The sequence below is a fragment of the Cydia pomonella genome, chromosome 4 (genome assembly GCF_033807575.1).
Source record: "Cydia pomonella isolate Wapato2018A chromosome 4, ilCydPomo1, whole genome shotgun sequence".
NCBI classification, from domain to species: Eukaryota; Metazoa; Arthropoda; class Insecta; order Lepidoptera; family Tortricidae; genus Cydia; species Cydia pomonella.
The window spans coordinates 9,400,249-9,423,857 of record NC_084706.1 but is presented as its reverse complement, the minus strand read 5'-3'; the positions used below and the strand labels follow the sequence as shown (position 1 = coordinate 9,423,857).

The 23,609-nt window shown below is 36.7% G+C and overlaps 1 protein-coding gene across 8 annotated transcripts in view; it reads left to right on the top strand.

Moving 5' to 3' along the window:
* The window catches only part of LOC133517037 (probable phosphorylase b kinase regulatory subunit alpha), a 36,031-nt gene that overhangs the window by 443 nt on the left and 11,979 nt on the right, over window positions 1–23,609 (top strand). For 2 of the 8 annotated variants that reach the window (XM_061850155.1, XM_061850153.1), the window contains exons 2-16: window positions 30–1,018; window positions 3,538–3,751; window positions 5,942–6,051; window positions 9,992–10,139; window positions 11,643–11,807; window positions 13,449–13,616; window positions 14,163–14,292; window positions 14,813–14,901; window positions 15,311–15,496; window positions 17,776–18,032; window positions 18,793–18,831; window positions 19,606–19,734; window positions 20,239–20,377; window positions 21,752–21,796; window positions 22,967–23,074. In XM_061850155.1, coding sequence (XP_061706139.1) covers window positions 30–1,018; window positions 3,538–3,751; window positions 5,942–6,051; window positions 9,992–10,139; window positions 11,643–11,807; window positions 13,449–13,616; window positions 14,163–14,292; window positions 14,813–14,901; window positions 15,311–15,496; window positions 17,776–18,032; window positions 18,793–18,831; window positions 19,606–19,734; window positions 20,239–20,377; window positions 21,752–21,796; window positions 22,967–23,074 — 2,916 coding nt within the window. Of the gene's footprint in view, window positions 1–29; window positions 1,019–3,537; window positions 3,752–5,941; window positions 6,052–6,427; window positions 6,576–9,991; window positions 10,140–11,642; window positions 11,808–13,448; window positions 13,617–14,162; window positions 14,293–14,812; window positions 14,902–15,310; window positions 15,497–17,775; window positions 18,033–18,792; window positions 18,832–19,605; window positions 19,735–20,238; window positions 20,378–21,751; window positions 21,797–22,966; window positions 23,075–23,609 lie in introns of all 8 variants that reach the window. The other 6 variants (XM_061850154.1, XM_061850156.1, XM_061850157.1 and 3 more) reach the window with 6 other exon arrangements.

Sequence of the window (23,609 nt, the reverse complement as noted above, 5' to 3'; positions counted from 1 at the left end):
TATATCTTTATTTATTTATTGATCCACAGGTCTATTAATGGCCATGATGCAACAAAAAGACAAAGTTGAGAAATTTAAAAGTACTCAACACCCCCTGGACTCTTTGCATGCCAAGTATTCATCCACCACTGGCCGCAGTGTGGTCAAAGACAATGAGTGGGGCCACCTGCAGGTTGATGCCATTTCCCTCTATTTGCTCATCCTTGCCCAAATGACAGCATCAGGCTTACAAATTGTGTTTTCATTGGATGAGGTAGCTTTTATTCAGAACCTAGTGTTTTATATTGAGTCAGCTTATTGCACTCCTGATTATGGTATCTGGGAGAGAGGTGATAAAACAAACCATGGGTTGCCAGAATTGAATGCCAGCTCTATTGGCATGGCAAAAGCTGCTCTTGAGGCTATGAATGAGCTAGACCTCTTTGGAGCCCGAGGTGGCCCCTCTAGTGTCATCCATGTATTAGCTGATGAAGCCCAAAAATGCCAAGCAGTGTTACAGTCCATGTTGCCCAGAGAATCAAATAGTAAAGAGTTGGATTCTGGCTTGCTTTCAATTATAAGCTATCCAGCATTTGCTGTTGATGACCCACAGTTAATAACCAAAACTAGAGATACCATAGTCAATAAACTACAAGGAAAGTATGGCTGTAAAAGATTTCTTAGAGATGGTCACAAGACACCAAGAGAAGACCCAAATAGGTTGTATTATGAGCCTTGGGAGTTGAGAATGTTTGAGAACATAGAATGTGAGTGGCCTCTATTCCTCTGCTACTTAATTTTGGATTATTGCTTCCAAGGAGATAAACATAATATATCAGGATATATGCAGAAGTTAGAAAATGTAATGATAAGGAAAGAGGATGATGGAATAAAGTTGGTACCAGAACTTTACGCTGTGCCACCAGAGAAGGCTGATCTAGAACAGTGTCAACCTGGGAGCCAGGAGCGTATACCCCTGGGCCGTTGTCCTTTTATTTGGGCCCAGTCTTTGTATATTTTGGGAAAGCTCTTGCAAGAGGTAAGGAAACAAGTTTTCTGTTCATATGAATCTGGTAACATTCAATTGGGTTAAGTTTTGGACAGGTGGGTCAGTTTGCCTCTTCAAATAGTCCAAAATTTTATGATATTGTGAAACCATAATTAGAATACTTTTGAGCACATATATAGTTTTGTAATTAATAAATGAAATGACACTCAATGGTAGGGCATGCAGATAAATGATAATACTTATTGCACTATGAAGAATTTTTAAATCTTCAAAAAAGCCATCAAATTCATTTTATAGTTTTCTTTATACAAATATGTGATGCATTATTTTGAAGATAATTTCCTGGCACCTGTCTATTAATAATTTTCCACAATTCTTATATTATAGACATATGTCTACTAAATATATATTTAGTGACATGACAGATGGACAGACTGACTTGCACCATAAGGGTTTTTTGTACATAACCACCTTTTTGGTACAGAACCCAAAAAGGCATAATATTTATAAGGAATAGCGCTCAAATATGTGTGAAGATGTGACTTTTTATTGTCATTCATTGCCATTATCAACTAGAGCCTCAGCAAGCTGATTAGTGAGTGAGTTTGATAAAAGAAATCCAAGCATATAATTATCAAAGCTGCTCAAAAATTTCATGAGAATTGCAACCAGCCGAGCAGCCGGACAAACAGTACATTCGAAAGCATATTTGCCCAAACTGAAAAAGAGTTGTGGGCTTTCGCTCGTTTAGTCATATTTTCAAAATCATATTTTAGAAATAAGTAGCCTTATGTAAATATAGTGTTAAGGAAATAGCCATACCCCACCGGGGAGCCATGTGAACTCTTTTATCACTTGTAACAACCTGTATTGTACCATGGTATGCAATAAATGATTACTTACTTACTAGTCCATAGTAGTCTGGGCTTGTAGTACAAAGGAATATTATCATAGATTGACTTATGATTATAATTATTATATATTAGTACTGTTGTCCTAACGGTACTTCCAAATCATACTCTGATTGCGGTCGAGTAATATTTAATATCACGAAAAATATTTTCATGTAAAATATTGCTTAGATGAAATCTTAAGGCTTACACTGACAAAAAGTTATCAGATCTCATGTAGAGCCAAGCTTCTAACTCTACAAGCCCTAACTTCACAAACTCTACACTTTAGTCAAAATCAAAGTGGCTAGGCCGTTTCGTCACTACAAGACAAGAACATGATCCCCTAATTTAAAGGGTGATTTACAATAATTTCTGCAATATGTGTCTGTTTTATTATTTTTGACAAGGAATCCGTAAATCAATTTTCAGACCTCTAGCTTCAAAATTTTTGGAAGTCTCGTGCAAACTTTCATCCCCTTATTTAAGGGGTTAGGAGGTGCAAGTTCCAGGTTTTAGTTTTTTTTGTTGCTTGTGTGCTGATACTAGCTTACATTAAATACCAAATTTTAGCTTTCTAGGAATTTGGGAAGTACTTTACTTTAGAATTTTGATGATCATCAGTTTATGTGAGTGACATAATTACGAAATCTGTTTTTTTTTAGATATCAAAAAAATCTAAAGTATGAGAGCTACGATATATCTAAAGTATAACTTTTTATATATAATATGGAGTAATACTGCAATGTTCGGCCGCCAGAATGCAGTACTAGCACCTTTCGTAAACCATAGAGTAATTTATACATACAGAGGGCCTACCGCGAACCACGTTGCCTCTCTGTCGCACTTGTAAATTCGCACGTAAGTGTGACAGGGAGGCAACACGTCGAACGTGGTTCGCGGTAGGCCCTCTGTGCCACTGTGTGTCTGTCACAATGCTAAACATCTCGAAAACCACTTAAGCTATCGATTTGAAATTTAGAACAACGCTAACCCAGACACATTGAAAGTATTTTTTTTTTAACAACGGAAAATGCCCAATATGAAAAGGGGGCAAAATTTCAAAGTCTAGTGACTAGGTTAAGTGGGGTATCATTGGAAAGAGCTCAAATTGTACATTCCAAACTATTTTTATCTCTTTTTTCCATAGTGAAAAAAAAACATTTAAAGGAAAATATGGAAATAAATGCTATTCCCTCCCCCTATACGGAAGGGGGAGGGGGCTTATCTCCGAAATTTACCGAAGAAAAGAATATGAATTGTTTACATAATATTAACATTACTATTATTATACATTTTACAGGAAAAATATAATCAGATCTCATCTTGATAACTTTTTTTACTAACAAAAAACATTTCTATGAGATTACATTAAAGACACCTTTTTTCAAATAAAAGAACAGTTTTTGAAATCGGTTCACATGATAGACAATTATTCTCGAAAAACCAACATTTGGCGATAGATGCCGCTGTACACAATTATACTCAGTATAGGTACTTCTGGTTAAATGTTTTTCGCCTTTAAAGTTCCATGGGATAATTCAAAGTTTGTACAGAGCCCTCGGTGCGCGAGTAAAACGAACTCTCACTCGGACCGTTTTTTTCACTATAAATAAATATTGAACATTTTAAATTTAATGTGACAATATTTTTTTGCAGGGTTTCCTAGCAGTTGGAGAGTTAGATCCACTCAACAGACGATTGTGCTCAGAGAAGAAGCCAGATGTAGTCGTCCAGATTGTCATCTTAGCTGAGGACAATGAGATACGGGACAAGTTGATCGAGTACGATCTGCACGTACAAACAATAGCCGAGGTGGCGCCTATAGAAGTGCAACCAGCTAGAGTCCTAAGCCATCTTTACACATATTTAGGTAAATTCATACCTCAGACATCTTTATACAGGTGTTTTAATTATATCTGACCGTACTCTGAGGTGAAATTATGTAGGTCATACAGAACAACTTTACTATGGGGCCGACCCCGAAATCGCAAAAAAACTGTAAAGTAGTCCGCGGCTATATTGTTAAACAGATTTGTGTAGAATTATTTCATACTTGTACCGATAAACTCATTTAAAAATGTTTGTTCAGTTTTAGAGCAGTTTACTAAATCTGCTGTCTACGAAAAAACTAACTAACTCTAAATTTATGCAGTTTTTTCGTAAGTGTGTTGAAAAACGTCGTATGAAACGCGTATCCATTAGTCATTACACACATTGGCTTTCTTATTGCGCGCACGCTTACAGCTCTCGCGCACAATATCGCCTCATGTGTTATGACCAACGTAGCACACTTGTATCACAATGTACTATTATCTCGGAAACTAATGATGATTGGCTTTGATGGTCGATTTTTTATCATCTGTCATCATGCCTGTCACGTTCTAACAAGTAAGTAAGCGCGAAAGTGACACATGACATGAGAAGTGATACAAAATTGCGATCATGATACCGCCGCAGTAGGGCTAAGATGATCGAATCTTTATCATTTGTCACCATGCCTGTCACGTTCAAACAAGTATGTGTATGTAAGCGCGAAAGTGACGGGCATAGTGACAAGTGATAAAAATGGAACAATGCTGCCACCGCAGGTCTTGTTAATGTAGTTGTCAGTATCCCTGCCAAATACACATTACTGCAGGGAAAAAAGAGAGGGGCAGGTTTAGGGATTGCAATCCGGTCCGGCGGATCCGGTAATCCGGCCGGATCCGGCACTTTTTAGGAGCTACCGGATCCGGTAAAAATCACCGGTTCCGGACCGGATCCGGAAAATTAAATAAACGCCTAAATACAGCACGCGCTGTGCGTTTTAGATGAGGAAAAGGCGACGAATGAGAGGTATGAAGTTGAACTGAACAAAAAACGAATGAAAAAATTTAAATTTAGTAAGATAAAAATATATTTTTTATGACGATGACTGGGAACAGAAGAGGATTTCTTCTTCTTTCATGTTGGTGGCACGATATGACGATTACATAAATACTGTAATAGGAGGAAAAATTAAAGGAATGAGATCCCATGGAAGGCATTTGTAATTTATGCTAAAGAGAAGGTTAATGTTGTGTCATAATGTTATGATAGGAGTTTAAAACTAAACAAATGAGCAGAATTAAGTCGGCGGTATTCAACCGACTAGAGTTGGGCTCATCAATATGTGTGAATGAATATATGATAATATTAATAATCTTTAGTGTACTCAGAATATATATGTAATGAAAAAAACATAGATTTTTTTCTATTCAAATTTAAGAGAAAAAAAATTGTCTTTACATTTCATCCAATCTCATGCAATTTCCTTCGTCTCTTGCCAATTCCACATTCTAATTCTTTATTTGATCTATGTAACATCTCTTAGGGAGTCCCTTTCCGCGATGGTTTTCAATCCTACACTATGATTTTTCGCATGAGATCGTCGTGTCGTGTTTTGTTCCCTGTAATTTGACTAATATACTTTCTGTAATTTTAAAAAAGTAATTTTTTTTTAATCATACATTCTACTGCTTTCTCCGACAAAAAAATGAGAGCAAGATAATATTGGAGCGCATTTAATATAATTTTGGTCAAAAGTAAAATATCTTTTTGTTACAAGAATGGATGTCAACGTTACAAAGAATTCAATCAAAGAGCAGTTGCGAAAACTTGTCCTTTCAAGGAGTTCCAATTCCCACCCCACATCCCATCATCAGGCTTTGGAAACTAATCAAATTTATAATTGTAAACGAACATTTGAGCACTTGCTTTGCTTTTAAATATAATAAATGTCCTATTTCATATTTTGTTTTTAAAGTGATATTGACATTGTAACACTTTTTACTACTAAGTTCTATTTTATTGTTAGGAAGTTATGTATTAACTTCAGATTACAGATTTAGGAATACGTATTACGCAAAAAACTAGAAAAAAATTATATTTAATTAACTTTAATATCCTTATACAAATCCGGATCCGGTCCGGCCGGATCCGGCCGGATTATAGCTAAAATCCGGCCGGATCCGGCCGGATTGAAAATCAATCCGGTTTGCAATCCCTAGGCAGGTTATGAGACTTGTGCTTTTATTTTCAGGTAGAAACAAAAAGCTTGGACTCTCTGGAAGAAAATCTCGAGATGTTGGTATACTCAGTACAAGCAAACTGTACTCGTTGAACGATAGGATATTCGCCTTCACACCTCAGGTAATTTTTCTAATGTATTATTATCCAATAATTAGTCTATTAAGATATTACCTAATTATATACAATTTTTATTCGTTTTGTTTTACTTTAACCTTTGTTTAGTTAGGTGAGAATACTCACCAAGTATTCATAATCAAATATTACCTACTTTTTTGTAGTTATATTTGATTATGAATATATAAGATGTGGTTACCTATAATATAAGATGTGGTTACCTATAATTAGATAAGCATCAGTCCTGATTGTCATATAGATTTAAGTGCATGTAAGATGTATTATCTGTTGGTAATCCTAAATAAATAAAATAAAAAAATAAAATGAATACTTGGTATTACCATAGTTTTGAAAGATAATCGGTTTTTATTTATTTTGCTAGTTTTCTGACATGAAGCGTTTCTACATTGCTTCCGATTATGAGCTGATGGTTGACACACTCAAAGCAGAAATTAATTTCCTGAAGTCATCTTGGCAAAACCTCCTTGGTCGTCCACTTGTTGTCTTGACTTTGAATCAAACATATTTAGGTATTGTTATGATTTATTTTAATTTAGATATGCTTGCTGTGAATCCTGGTATCAGTTTATATGTGTTTTTATGGAGTTTCTATTTAGTTATAGATTCCCTTAGTTATAAAGGTTTTTCATTAGGATCCAAGTTTGCTGTATAAGCTAAAAAAAGAGTTTTATTTATTTTTACTAACACATTAATCATATATGTGTCAATGTAGGTATATTCAACACATTAGTAATAAAATAGAAGAGGCACACATAGGTACTTTAGGTACCTACAAATGTTTTATATATAAATGTTCACTTTAAGTTCAGTTTGTATTCTCGTAGTGTTTTTAATTGTGTCTAAAGAATTGATTATAATTTAAATTATTTACATTATATCAAGGAGATGCTTTTGTTATACTCGTTGTATCTGTTGATATCGAACCAAAAACACAGCCAAGAAATTTGTTATATAGTCTGCCTGTTATATAGTCCCTGTCCTGTGGCTCGGTTTACAGTAAAAATAATATCGGTTATAACTTAAGAAAATTAACCCCAATATGGACAATCTGGGGAAATAATTCGTGTAGGTTACAGGATCTTTTTTTCAGAAAAGTCGTAAAATAAAAACTAGAAGAAAACATACCCTATGATTTTTTTATGGGTTCAACCCTATAGTGGGGGTGTCGTTGGATAGGTCTTTCAAAACGAATGCGGGTCTTCTATAGCCGTTTTTAAGTTTTTGCAAAAGTCTACGTTGCTATTTGTAAAAATATTCAAGATATGAGCAAAAATCTGAATAAAAGGTATAACTAAAGTTCTCCTGATTTTATTAATTTTCTTGAGCTATTAGTGACAACGATGAGGTTTGAAAAAAAAAGAGATCCCCACTAATATTGTTGTGTTAGAACTTCGTAAACCTAATGGCAAAGACATAACGCAAAACAGGGACTGCATAACCGAAAAATAACGATACTTTTCTAATCTGGGAGTTTTGATGGATGAGTCATTGCGTTTCGAGGGTCACATAGCGCAAATTGCGAAGAACGCATTTTACAGACTTAAAGTACTTTATCGGATTCGCGATTTCCTTAGTGTTGATTTGCGAATTAAGTTTTGTCTTTCATTAGTACTCTCTAAATTTGATTATGCTGATGTCGTTTATGGCCCACGTTTATTAGCTAGTACAGACCGGATGGTACAAAGAGTGCAAAACGCCTGCACACGTTACTGTTTTGGAGTCGCCCCACGAGAGCACGTGACGCCATATTTGAACTCAGCACGTATTCTTAAAATGTCATTACGCAGAGAATTGCATCTTTCATCTCTGTTATTTGGTGTTTTTAAAACGTCTAAACCAGAGTATCTATTTAATAAGTTTAAATTTCGTGGTAGCAGGTCAAGCTTGTATGGAATCAGATCGGTTTGCGATGATTTGTTACTGCCTCGCTGTCACGTTGCCGTTTTCAAAGGTAGTTTTAAATACTCAGCAACAAAATGCTGGAATAACTTACCGCCACCTATCAAAAACTTAAATACAATTAGTACTTTTAAATTAAAACTCAAACAACAACTTCTAGAATTTCAAAGCATGCTACTAAGAGTAAAACCGTCGTATCTGTAGTGGTCGAAATCGTTCTTATGCGCCGTTCAACTTTGTTAATCTCGGTACTTACTTATAGTAAAATTATTACATTCATGTTATTTATTTCCTCAATATATACTTTATTACCCAACGTATTTATTTAGCCTAAACATTAAACCTACTATCACATATGTCATAGTATCATACAGTATAATCTTATAAATATATCCATAAACATAAACATATATTTGCATACCTATATTATTTTCTACACAAACTTAAACAGTCTTAGCCATACAGTTTCCGACAAGCAGCAAGTAAATTCGTATTGTACGAAGGGTCGGCCTGAAAACCAGCGTTGTAGTAGGTAAGCCTGCTGCAACACATGCTGAGGTTCGCTCCTTTTTAGCATCATAATTTTAAAAGTTTTTTATATCTACATGTAAACATAAATTTGTGCCTAATTAAGTTTCATTTTAAGGCTTGTAATGTTTTGTAGTATTGCCTGTAAACATGTTTCAATGTGGTGTTAAATAAAAAAAAATTCTATTCTATTCTATTCTTTTATATAACAGTATGACGTAATACCGGTTTAATCAGAACCATTTAGGTAGTCGAATAAATTTATTTCGCTACCGGTAAATAACGGTACCGTTATTTTTTCGGGTACCTTAACCGCTTTCATAAAGGTACCCTATCAGCTTAGGCTTCGTTGCCAAGCCACCCGCGCCTTGCGCCAACTTGGTTCCTATTGGATGAAGCTGTATATGTAAGTGTAAGTCCTTTTGATTTTATTTAATACTATCAATTTGACTATAATAACGGTTAAGGTATATACCGGAAAAAATACCGGTACCGTTATTTTAAAACGGTAGCGATACTTTTATATCGGAGCCGCGTGGCCTAACCGGTATAATGTATCGATATCGTAATTTTATACTGCTACCATACCGTTATACCGTAACAGAAATCAGTCCCTGGAGCAAAACTGTATTTTTATAATACATGGCAAACACGAATAGTTACTACACTAATAATGCACCTGTGACATGACAGCACGATTTATATCGCGCTGGATTTTATTCTACGTTTTTAATTGAACTGTCGGGGTTAAAATCTGCCGTATGCTCACTGCAAAACACATTTAGAGATTAATGCTCCTTTGATAGTTTTAAAATATGTCCTGTACTCTACGGTATCTAGAATTAGATAGATTGAACTGGCAGAGGTATATTTAATGGTATTAGATGTTATTTTCGATGTATACCAAAGAGCATATAATCACTACGTTTATGTATACCATAATGATTTAATTCTGACAATTTATATGAATGAGACGGGACTGTCCGTCAGTTCATTCTGTCAATGCCGTCGTCGCCTGAACGCTCTGCTTATTGACTATAGTCGTTAATAGTCGTAATTAATCAGATCTCTTAGTCAGAGGGCCTACCGCGAAAATCGATATTTCGTTATCTGCCTTTCTATCACTCTTACATATAATATTCTAGCGTTAAAGAATAGAATAGAGCGTCAATAGACGGACGAAGGAAATAAATGGTTCGAGGTAGGCCTTCAGATTTTTAATTGAAGATCCGTGCGTGATGACTCTGATTCTAGACACCAGGCCGCGTAGCCAACGTGCCAATCATTAACGCTCCGTAGCGTATCGTATATAGTCACCTCTCTCTATCACTCCTTCCATATTAGTGCGACGCTGACAGTTGCGTTTCGTTCGCTTCGGAGCGTCAACGTTTGGCACGTTGGCTACGCGGGCTGTTAATTCGTGCTGTCACGTAATGCTAAATAGTATAGTCGTAAGCGTCGCGGGCGTTCAAAGTGTTAACGTTCGGGTGTGCCCTAGAACTTCGACTACGAGGAATACTACATGTCGCGCGACCCGGCGTTGCTCGCGAGCACATTCACCGCGAACGTCGCCTTCCTCGGGATGAGTTGGAAGCAGATGCTCGGCCGCCCGACCATCACGCTACTAGCCACGCAGTATTTGTTAGGTAAACTAGCAGATGCTATTACTTATTAAGCTATATACGAACAATAAATAACTATTAGATCTATTAAGTAGACCCGTTCGTCTTTGACTGCCGTAATAGCCAGGCCAATTAGTTAAAATCTATAGGCTAATTCTAGCAACCAATAGGAAGGCAGCTATTTATGAGTGGAATCGATGGTACAGTCAGCTGCAGATAGGCTGGACCCAAATTTTTATGCAGAGTGAGTCATATAATTTTGGAGCTGATTATACCTACATGCAAATATGGGTTTACATATGTCATTTTTGACGAACGATTGAGTCAGTTTTTTTTTTCTGTTTGTAATTGTTAAGAGTCATCCATAAATTCTTCTTACGATTTTCATGATATTTTGATCCAGGGGAGGGATAATATTTTTCTTTTCAAAAGCTAATTTATATCACAAAACCTATTTGGAATAAAAACTATTTAACATTCCAATTACTAGATTTCCTGTATAGCGAATAAAAAAAAAACAAATTTTGGTTACATAATAATATACAGGTAAAAAGTGACGTCACAAAATTTGTGACTCCCTTCTCCCCTTGTCACAACATTAACGTGTGACGTAATATTGTGACAAAGGGAGTGTGAAACTATCTCAAATATAACAAATTTAGCGCAAGTAACATAATGTCTTATAATTTTATTTATACCTAATTAATTTAAACGTTCATAGGCGTATTCTCTTATTTTAGTTCACTTACTAAGTTATACAATCCTACTTAATATTTCTATGCATTTGATAGATCCCATCAATATTTAGTTAACACTTTGCATGCCTGCACGAGGTCTTTTTGCACAAGTATTAACATGCTACTGCTACAGAGTTTTCAACAGAATGAACATTTTGTTGCGACTGTAGTCATAATTATTTGACAATGCATCTAAAATATCTAGCAAGCGCTGACGGTTCTTCAGACTGTTAACTGTCTCATATATTTTTCCATAAATATGATTGCTAGAAAATGTACACTGTACAATCAACATCATATAGATTGTGACAGCGAAAGTGGGTATAATACAAGACACTTTTGTTACCATATGAACACAGAAATTAGTCACCATCTATTTGATGCTGACTGTGAAATAAGGGGATTACATACTTAAGTTACGTACATTTCACACTAAATTATATCTATATCGTCGCATAAAGTTGACTGTAATCAATATAAGCAACTTGCGAATATTGGTTTTACAAATAATACTAAAGGAAGGACGCTTAACATGAAGAATTTCATTCATTGACCCGCCTTTGCCGATGATGTCGGCGGTCATAGCCACTGTGCGGGCGGGACAGCAATATACATTTGCGCGTGCGATAGAAATGGGAAACGGTTGATCAATGTACGAAATTCTTTTTGTTTAGCGTCTTTATGTATTAAGTTCTATGGTGACTTTGATTGAACTTGCTTGCTTCTAGCTTTTTATTATATACCCAATAACAATATTATTCATCTAATAGATTCATACAATGCTTTTCAGACCAGGGTAAAATTCCTATGGCCATGATTACAACCATGAAGAAATTGAAGTCCGGATACATTAATGGCACCCGCGTGACTTTGGGACATTTGGGGGACTTTTTAAGCACTTCTGCCATAACCAATTTGAGTTTCTTGGGAAGTCAAGAAGACGGATATCCAGATAGTAAGTCCGGATATCAAAATAGTATTGAGTTAAGTATTGCAGATGGGTCTCAATTGTTTCCCATAAAGTTTTATGTCATAATATATTGTTTGTCCGCATTTTCGTTAGTCGTAATTTGTTTTTTCTCAGAAACGCGTAACTTTTCAGGATTGCCATAAAACAAACCTAACCTAACCTATCTATAGGATAACCTAAGGAAATTCCTGAAGAATTAAGGGTTTCAGAGTTATGACTACAGAATAAATTTTAATTAATTAAAAAAATTACTAACATCATTTAGTTACATGAAAAATACATAACATTTATAATCTGACTATCATTACATTATGACTTTCAATAATTATGTCTATGTCAAACAAAGGGATTCCATTACGGATATATAGTTGGAAGTAATTTAGTGTCAAATAGATTGTATGTTTCATACAGCTTGAATTTTTTAAACGGGCCTTGGGAGCATGCTCGAAAATACATACTGGAAAATGGTCTTGGGAGACCTTCCCTAACTTGAATTAATTCCGTTTTGCATTTATGGATTGTAAAAATATAGTCATATTTTCAATTCGAACATAGATATGCGATCGTTTTGTTTCGTATGATTTTTAAACAAAAGAAATTTGAACTTATTTTCTACACTATTGGTTTAAATTTCTATGGCAATTTTCTTGTATGCTGGGCCTTAACTTCAACATTTATTCAGCAAATATAGGCCACAAGGGCACTTTTACACGTCAACATGGAATTTACATACAAACAAAAACAAGCACATCAACAATTAAGTATAAAATACAATTACAAAAAAATAACTAAAATAATAATAATAATAATCCCGCAGGGCAGCTTGTGGTGAGCTGTTGGGGAGTAACGACCCCACGGACCCGAGTGCTCCAGAGAGTCGGTCAGGGTCTCCGTCTCCGGCGTGTCTTCGTCGGTCGGAGTGGAACCCCAAGGGGACCCGCAGGATTCTCAGCTCTGGCTTGCCTTAATTGGCCATCCAGAGGGGAGACGTTAGAGCTATACGCTCCAGGGGTGGAAGTGTTAAAGGGCATAACGCCGCGAGTAACTTCGGAGAAAGCGCAGCACACCTCTCGACACCCCTGAGCCGCTCACGCCGGTGTTGCGCCTGGCCGTCTTAACGATGGCGCATCAGGTGCCCATCTAGCGAGTGGCGAGTCACCGCTTGCCTTGATAACACTGTATATCACAATGTTATGGCAGGTGTCCGGAACTCTTAGCAATAGCCCAGTCTTATTTTTCACCCAAATTCAAACCATAGACCAGGACTCTTTCCATTTTTCTGCAATAGCCTCCAATGCCTGCTGAAACCGGTTTATGGGTATCTATTTATGTACACATGAATGGGTTCCAGCAGGCGTTTTACATGACATCAAAGCTCTCCAAACGGCCTCTACGTGTTGGATCTATATCCCCACGCACGCCTTATAAATGACCGGGCTTAAAAACCCGAGAGTTTGTAACGGAGATACAAATAATAATAAAAAACAAAGAGATACAAAAAAAATCTAAAATTATTTAGAGGTGTAAATATCTCTAAATGTCAGAACTAAATGACTTTTATCAAATTATCCTTAGAGATGTATAAAGTCTCTAAGAGTTAAAAGGTTATGTTTTTTTTGTTTCTAGAACTCAACCCTCAAGTGCAGAGCTACTTGGAAGAGCACCTGCTGAAGTCGTTCAGCAACAAGCTGAGCTTCCTGCCGCGGCCGGCGGGCGCGCCCAACGCGCGCATGCTCAAGCGGCGCATGTCCGTGCGCGGCGCCATCAAGAAGACGCGCTCCATCAATGTGGACTGTGAGTCATATTTATTGCTGGAACTTTTTTCTAGCAAAAACGAGGAGTTGACAAAAGCAAACTTCGATATAACTGTTGTCAATACTCACATTAATAAAAATGATAGCTACCGCGAAATATAGGATACAGCTCATAATCTTCCTAACATTGTGCCAGGTTTTACCACGGCTCATGGGAGCCTGGGGTCCGCTTGGCAAGTGATCCCAACTCACGCTTTAGGCACTAGTTTTGGCGAAAACGTCTGCCTACGATTGCTACGAAGCCAACGAGGAAACCAGGCCTTATTGGAATTAGTCCGATTTCCTCACGATGATTTCCTTCACCCAAACGCGGCTGAGATTTATCAAATGATATTATATGCCCAGAAAAACTTATCGGTATGAGCCAAGGTTGAAGTTAGAACCGGTGAAAATGTAAACTGTTTTACGTCAAACAAACATTTTTATTTTTTGTCTAGCGAGTGAAATCAAACAGTATTGTTAGACAGTGCATATTCTATGCACATATTTTGTGGTTGTATTATAAAAATTAGCAATACGTTTTCAGCGGAGACACTCGGCATGGAAGGCGAGTACGTGGGTCCGCAGCTCGAGAGGAAGCCCTCCTGGCTCGAGGTGGACCCGCACTACGGCCGCAGCCCGTCTCCTGACGACGCCAGGAGGAAATCTATCACCAAGTATGACACCCACACATTTACACGATTATCACACTGAGGAGGATCCGGAGGCCGCTCCGTTGTGTGAGGAAGACAGCTAGCTCTATGCACGTGTATAGCGATGTCCCTGTCGCAACCGGAACGGCGCCAGCTTGCGAATCTGCAACCGAAAATTCCGAATTCGAAATATTTTATTTTATTGAAGAGAAAAAATTACTGTAATTTCCAGAAACGACAATTCAGTTTAATATATAGTATATCACAAAAACTGATAACCAATATTTGTACAAGGTTTTAACAGGCTGTTTTTTATTGCTGTTCATAATTTGATACATCTTTGGACTAATTGAGGTCAAATATTTCTAATTACGTATAGTTTTGGCACATATCGAGGGAAGGGAATGACACGTTATTTCATATTACTGAAGATTTTGTCTTATTAAGGTTTGACCATGGTTTGACATACATATTACACGGTACCATTCGACAGTATCTGCATATATTTAATCAAGACAATCTTCATTATTTAATAATATTTTAGAGGTACGTCTACAACCGGTTTGGGAGTTGGCTCGATTACACCTACGGATGTCGCCAAAGAAAAACTACCCTCTCCGCCCAAAGAACAAGGTCAGTTTAAGAATAGTTATTTGTTCTACAAGGGGGCAAAGTTGTTAACTCTTCGTACTGATACCAAAGAGAATTTATTGTAACAGTTTTTAAGTCATGCAGAAATCTTTATAGGGCTGTATCTCCTAAACCGTGCGTCGTAGCGCCAAAATAATCAAATTTTCGTTCCCCTTTGAAACCCAACGCACTGAATAACCTATGACATTAGGACATGAAACAATCATCATCATCATCCTATTTTTTTATTATTATTTCATTGTAAGTTTGAGAAAAGCACTATACAAATCTCGGCGAGAAACAGGGGTTGCCGGACGCGTATCCCCATTCGACCTCGCTACGCTCGGCCGTCTATATCTACTTGGCCTGCAACCCTCCGTTTCCCGTCCTCTATAGTAATGTACTATTTCAGGACTTATAAACAAGAACATCCCTGTCATCGTCCGCAACCGCACCGCATCGGAGTCGCAGGGCGTGTCGTACGCGGAGCAGGAAACCGACGAGCTGGTAGCGATGCTGCGCGAGACCGAGAGCTTGGACGAGCAGGGCGACATCCTGCAGTACTTGGTCGACACACACGGACTTGAATTCAATACCGGTAAGTGTGAAAAACGCACACTTATGCTGAATAAATGTTTGATACATTTATTCAGCAAATAGGCCACAGGGGCACTTTTACATGTCCATTTTTACAATCAATAAAAAATACAATTACAAATATGTAATCGATCAAATAATATATACTTTATTAGAGATGTATGCTGTCTCTAAATGTCAAATTACACAAAAAAAACTATGATAAAAAATTAAACCAACAAATACTAAAATTCTTTAGAGATGTATAAGTCTCTAAGTGTCAGAGAGAAAAAAAAACATTAAATTATCCTTAGAGATGTAGAGGGTTTCCAAGGTTTGAATTCTTATATAAATAATAAAAACACAAAAAAAAAAAAATCTGACAAGAACCGAATGAAGTGTCTCACGTTAATGCCACTCAAAAGTAAAGTTACATACTTATAACATAACATGTAGCCCGTGTAAGCTTAAACAGACCGGTCTCCATAAACAGCACCCGTTCACGAGTATGACTCGTATCTTAGCCATCGCCATTACAGATCATGACTATACTTACGTCTCGTCTACCACCTGTCTCAGGCCGTTGGTATAGTACATTTCAATGCAATTGTACAAAGTATGTCATTATATACGAGTCCCGAGATATCTTTTATGAGCCATAGGCGAAAATCACAATAAAACAAATATTTGTTAAGTGAGAGACGGCTTACAGACCTTAATGTTACGAATTTTCCCTTGAACTTGAATGTTAATTCAGCACTATACACTACGCTCAGCGATGATTTATTTTGCAAACATTAATTGCAACAACTCATTCCATACAAAAACACTATCACAGTTGCAATTTAAGTTGAATTATTTTGATAAACTAAATTTCAAGAGAAAATACTGGAAATAGTGGGCACCGCTTATACTTTTTCATTTTTCATTTTTTCTGTTAACAGCCAACATGGCAATGATAGTTTCATTGAGCCAATAAGTAATTAAAAATAAAATGTTTTAATGAAATATGGTATTATATAACATTTAATTTATTTACTAACAAATAAATATTTATTTTATATCGTTCAATAATTTTTTGGACGTAAGAAACGTGTAATGGCGGAATAATAAGCATATAAAGTTTTTGGACATCCAAACTCTTTGGTGTGGATGTATGGATTACTGTCAGTAAACGCGAATGTTAATCGAATGCGAACGCTAAACAGCTACATAAAGTAACACTTTTTGAACAACTGTATAAAAAAAAAAGTGGCACAGTGATTTTCTAGTTGAGAGAAGCTGAGCTTTAGGTCTAAGGTTAGCCTCATGCATGATATTTTTTAAAGAGAGCAATCAAAGCTACTTCCCGTGAGATTCAATTGTTTGTAATAAACCTGATATATATTAGTTGACGACCGGTCTGGCCTAGTGAGTAGTGACCCTGCCTATGAAGCCGATGGTCCCGGGTTCAAATCCTGGTAAGGACATTTATTCGTGTAATGAGCATGGATATTTGTTCCTGAGTCATAGGTGTTTTCTATGTATTTAAGTATTTATAAATATTTATATATCGTTGTCTAAGTACCCTCAACACAAGCCTTATTGAGCTTACTGTGGGACTTAGTCAATTTGTGTAATAATGTCCTATAATATTTATTTATTATTATTTATTTATTTATTATATTGTATGCCAGAAACTTACAAATTGCAATAGTAAAAGTGGCGCGCGCACGTGAAAACGGTTCATACAAAAAGCGAGCGTGATGTGACATCAAGACATCATCTCGCTCAGAGTTTCGCCAAATGTATGCAAAAGAATTATGAAGAATAAGTTTTTGACTATTTACGCCGTAACAAATGCGTTTAAGTACGTATAATAGTCGTATAATTTTTAAACTCGAATATCTGTACAAAAATGTTACAAAAAATAGCGGATATCACATTACTAGACTACTTTCCTGAGTTTCGTGATTATTGTACAAAAGTTGAATAATATTTTTCATGCGTGAAGTCAATTAGAGTGTATTTTTAATGCGACAGTAAGAGGAAATCCGAATCTATTTAAGATATAGGAAAATTGTCTTCAAAATCTTTTCGTGTAGTCAAAATCTTGGTCCAGTGTGAGTTTACCCTAAATTGAATGCGGATCGACTCAGTTTCATGCACAGATCATTTCAGTGTATGGGAAGAAAAAATGATGCAGCAGAATAAAATCAGTTACGTTAGCGCATTAAAGGTTCAATATGTCCACATTTCAAATTAAAACTACGACTTTTTCTTACACTTTATACTGCTTATACTATCAACGATTGGTTCCAGGCATGACAGAAAACGGCAAAGCTGTAACAGTGAAAGACCTCCTGAAAGCTTTATACGAGAAGGCGTGCACGCAGAAGCTGTGGGGCCTGGTGCGGCACACGGCCGGCATGCTCGGCAAGCGCGTGGAGGACCTCGCCAAGGCCGTCACGGACCTGCTGGTGCGCCAGAAGCAGATCACCGTGGGCATGCCGCCCAACAACGAGCACACCATCACGGCGCCGCTGCCCGAGAACGAGCTGAGGCAGTTGATACATTTGGTGAGGACAATTCACAGACCATCTCAACCACTAAAGACTCTGTCCACAAGGATTGTACATTATGCCATCTCTATTGCACGCGCATAAATATATCGCTGTCCCGCTCGCACAGTGACATTGATAGCCGGCATCATGGACGGCATAGCAATGTAATTATCATTAAGATCAAGCGTGCGATAAAGGTGGGAACAGGTGGGTCGGTGTACAAAATTTCGTCGTGTAAGCGTCCTTTCTTTAGACGGAGCATATAATACACTCGAGGTCACCACACAGCGCTCCCGGATAAGTATAGAAGCGCGACCGCGACGCGATTTTTTTAGTTGCGCTTACAATTACGACCATTACTCGTTTATTTATAAATATTTACAAAAAATTAAGCTGGTTATAACTGGGCTATTGTAGCATTATGCATGCATGCATTATTGTAGCTAAATGGTGTAGAATACGACATAGTTGTTCTGGTCGAACATAAGCATTTTAGAAGTAAAGTTGCACCTATGTGTGGTGAACTCGTGCTCTTTGTAAACGCTTGCGGTGTCCGTCTAAGCTAACTTTGCACTGATTGGAATAGAAGAAAGTGTGGGAGTGTCATTATGAACGTTGTATTTTCATTAAAAAATCAATAAGGACACTCCCACACTTTGTCGCACCAATATAAATCTGCATGGGGAGATTTATCTTGGTGCGACTCTACTGCTGTTTTAACTACAAGGTTTAATCGAAATTGTATTTAAAATATTCCACTATTTGTTACACGCAGACATTTCGCAATGAGAAGAATGATCACGAACATAAGAAGGTAATTTTTTGGTAGATAGACATTCCCGTTTTGCTTTGAACTTCGTTTCCACAAACAAGCAACCTATTATAAGAGGAATGATTTCCGTAAGAAGGTAATGTTTGGTGTAATTAGATATAATTTGTCTTAATACATACAAACATGCATGTACCTATAGTTGTGCTTTCTCGAGAACGTTCTCGGTTTTGTATGGGGAATGTTCTCTTGCGAGAATATTCCCTATAGTAAATGGAGAACATTCTCGAGAACGGCATAACTATACATGTACCTACTATACAGTAGGAAATGTTATATACAGTCAGCAGCAGAAGTAGCATAGCGGACCAGATGTTCTAGGATATTATCTAAACACACCTTTATTGTTACGCGGGTTAAAACGGGTGCATTTTGAACACTTCTCCTGCTTGGCAACTTCTGTTGCTAACTGTACATTTTGTGTGTGCGTTACTATGTTTCATTCCTCACGCACCGTTTCGCTACATTGCCCAGATAAGAATATTTAGGTTAAAAAATCATCGTTACTATGTTTTTTTTTTTCAGTTACTTTGTTCTTTCTTAGTATGAGATGAGAGTGAGTCATTTAACACGCAGAAAAGCCATTCGTGGGAATTAGACTTGAACAAAATCCCCTAGCCCTGAGGATCGTAACCTTCATAAAGAAAAATCGTAGAACTATAGTTATTTGTACAACAAGAGAGCAAAGTATGATATTTTTTCGAGTGCTTATTTTGAGACCTCTTAGTAAATATTCAGTGACAAGTTGTTTGACCCCAGGCATATGGCGACGACGAGAGTACGGCGATGCTGACACAAGAGCTCCTCGTGTACTTGGCCATGTTCATAAGGACAGAGCCGCAGCTGTTCCTGGAGATGCTTAGACTACGCGTCGGACTAATTATTCAGGTTTCGTAACCTTTTTGACGCAAAATACTAAATAAACTCTACTCGCATAGGTAATTATTTTATATATTTCGACACTGTCCGTGTCTATATTTAATACCTTGACTACAGTGAAGGTCCGTACCTTCACTGTAGTCACTGTAGTCCGTACAAAGTGCCAAAAATATGTACACACTACTTTAATGTATAGGCAGTAAGGCCGTGTATACATATTTTTGGCGCTTTGTCCGTGTCGATGTTTAATACCTTGACTGTACAATACGGAATGATAATATCCAAATAATTAAGGTAAATTATTAAATGAGTAAAAACAATAATTACCTATATTATAAATTGTAATTAATTGACTTTTACATTAGAATTAATTCGTTTTACCATCATAGTTTTGTAACCTTTGCTTAATAGAGAAAAGTGTTAATTTCTTGGTTTGCGTAAAATCGTACTTCTAAAGATGAACGATTGCAAGCACTGATACCTCTAATAGTTACAAAACTATCTTTTGTGCAGGTAATGGCCACGGAACTGTCCAGGACGCTATCTTGCGACGGCGAGGAGGCATCGGAGCACCTTCTTAACTTGTCTCCATTCGAAATGAAAAATTTGCTGTACCACATTCTCAGCGGAAAAGAATTTGCCATCAACAGTGGTAAGAATCAATCCAATTCCACTTATGAGTATCTGGGAACATGCTTGTTTCCATACAACTTGTGAATTGTAGTTATAGTGTTATTCTAGTTTAATATAGTAGGTACACAGTATCTCCCTTATTCATAAACGTCTACTAAACTTACGAGACCGCTAATAATCGTTTGTCCCTTTCCGACGTATTGGTATGATGGAAAGGAACAAACGATTATTAGCGGCTTCGTAACTTTAGTAGACGTTTATGAATAAGGGGGTAAGTACATAGTTTTGTTTAGTCTATAGTGATTCCATTCGGAAATAAGAACCATGTACCTAAACATAAACCACGTGACTCGGTTCAGGTACCGGTCAGGAACGAGTCACGTTGTTTTTATTTTACATTCTATTAAGATCTAGATCGAGACTTTATGGGTCACGGTTTATTTTTTATAATCGTAGGTACATACATATTTTAGCCACCATAAAAAGAATTGTTTTTGTTTCGTGTCAATGTCTATTTTGACGTTATTTAGTACCCTTGTTGTCTTACTGGAGTCTACCAGCGAGTCGAGTCCCGCAAAGGGCCTTCGCGGGACGCTGATTGTCCCGTTTTCATGCCAGACTAGGTTACAAGCTCTGAAACGAACGTTCAGTTATAAAGTAAAGAGCGCGTGGTTTTAATTTGAATATACCGCGACGGGAGTAACGCGTGAAGACACCCTGGGCTCACTCGCTCGCTTGGCACTACCCTGCCTAGAAAGTTAATTTTTCGTGCTTTTTAATACGTTGACGGCCAAATATGAGTTACTAGAGTTAGTATACTGAGGCCGGGTGAAGGAGTCCCGCGTTTTATACCCTAATTCCGCAATTTGATCGCAAATGTCTGCTCCAGAAATGTAATACTAGACTATACCAGAAACTTAACACCTTATAAAAAACAACATGATGCAATAAATATACTGAACACTGAATGTAACGCAAACCTGCGTACTAAGGTTGGCACGATAGGGTTATCGTGTTACAAACTATTTCTTTAAATTATATGGCAACTTTTTTTCATATCGAATAAGCTGCCAGTTTCATTCTGTCATTTAATTTCATGGTAATTTTATTGCCAGGTGCGGCTTGTACTGAAATTACCCCGTTTTTTTTTGTGACACGACTTGGTGTTCAGACTCTAGCTGTATCGGTACTAATGTAGAATATAATAAATATTTATATAGGGTTTGTAAAATTCTATATAATATTATCTTCCGCTTCATCTAATATACATATTTCTATATTACACTTATAGTTATGTGGGGAAAGAGGAAATTCCATACAAGTGTTACCTCCGATGGTCCTCTTACCGTTATATACCACCTGCAATTATATAAAATATATATTTCCTTTCCAGCAAATTCTCTGTGTGTAATAAAGGAGAAGTTCGCCAAGAGTAAAGGCTAGTTCTTGTGCACTCGGAATTTTGCTTTTGTATATGTCGAATGTAAACCCCCTTTGTAATAGAATCCGATGATATAGAGTTTTACGTTTGTTTATGTATGTATATGTATTTGTGACGTCATTGTTGCGGTTTTACATGCAAATGGCCCCTCTTCACTGTAATTTGTTAGCTTCATCATTTTTATGAACAGCTAACAGCAGAAAGTGACTAAGCGGGCCAGGTGTCTAAAATGGTCTACACGCTCTTATTCTCTTAAAAAATGTGTTTAGAGACAGATTATACAATAGTGTTTAGTTATGACACCTCACCTGCTTAGCTACTTCTACATTCCTTACTAATTTCGCCGTCATAGATACAACTCCTTATATTTTTTCATCACACTTGCTCGTAAACGGTGTTATTGTATGCCAGCATACTGAGATGGAAGGAGCTATATAATGCTAACCGGCGGTAATAGTTTAATTATTTTTATTTCAGTATGGCCATATTTTTTAATTACTTATGTCATAATAGCATATTATGAATTCATACGAATCAAGTAATATAAAAAAGTTGTACTTTTAAAATATTGACGTTTATAGTTTAATATTTATGTGTATGTTTAAAAATATTTAATTTGATTAATTTAATAGCCGTTTAAAATATTTTTACACAATATTCAATGGATGGATCTGTGCGTTCGATGCCTAACCTGTCTAAAATGACAATATGGCCGACGAATATTTGAAATTTCACTGTATTTAAGAATTATTTCGCAAAAATTTTAGTTTTTTTTTACTCACAAGTGTGATGAAAAACACTGTGTGCCGCGGGCGGTACCAGAATTACGAACTCGTGTTAATTAAGCCCTGACCTTCGGCTTCGGGCTTAATTAACACTTGTTCGTAAATTTTTGTTTACCGCCCTTAATACAGAATGTACTATTATAGACCATTATAAACTAGAATAGTTGTGTATATGAGATTAATAAAATATGTCTGTTATTTTTTGTAATATATATTTGTTACCTACTATTGTTTGTTTAAATTGTATCTAATAATTATTTTTTATTTTAGAACAGGAACATGCAATATTATCAGGATATCCCTTTTTTTTCTGCAACTCAATAGAATTAACACAAAACAAATGTTCACAACAGATTTTCCTAATGTATGATTTTTATTTTAGTCGGCCGCGGAAACTTCTCGATCGTGAGCAACAAATCGCATCGCTACGGCAAGAAGTCGCAAATTATCTTGGAGTCTGGTCAGTCGCTCCAGGGCAACATTGAGGACAGTATGTATATACTGTATAGATCGTGTCATTCACGACGACGAGTGCCTTCACTCGTAATGTCATGTTATTAAAGGTTAGATTTGAAAAATCTGTGCGTCATCGTGGATGACACGAACTATACCATAATAAGACAGGCTAAGTTAGGCTAGACGGCTTTCCCGCATAGACGCCGTGTGAACGATTTTAAACGTTGCTATACAAATTTTGCTGTCACTACGGTATTCTATAAAATCCCATATGCGGTATACGGGAAAAATTTACGCCTAATTTATTTAATTAACGAATATTGAATTGTACTCAATGGCAGACTAACTTATGCCTTTAACTTTTTTTTAATAATTTTAATTATTAAAAGAGGGAAATTGATTTTGACGTTTTTGATGTGAAGGTTCTTTTAAGAAAATATGATTAATTTACCTTATTTCCTCGCATGTTTGGAGAAAAGCACTATATATGCCTCGGCAGGAACAGCAATTCGTGGATTCGTCTTCTGTGAAATGGAAACTCTTCCACGAATTACCCTTTCCCGGCCTCT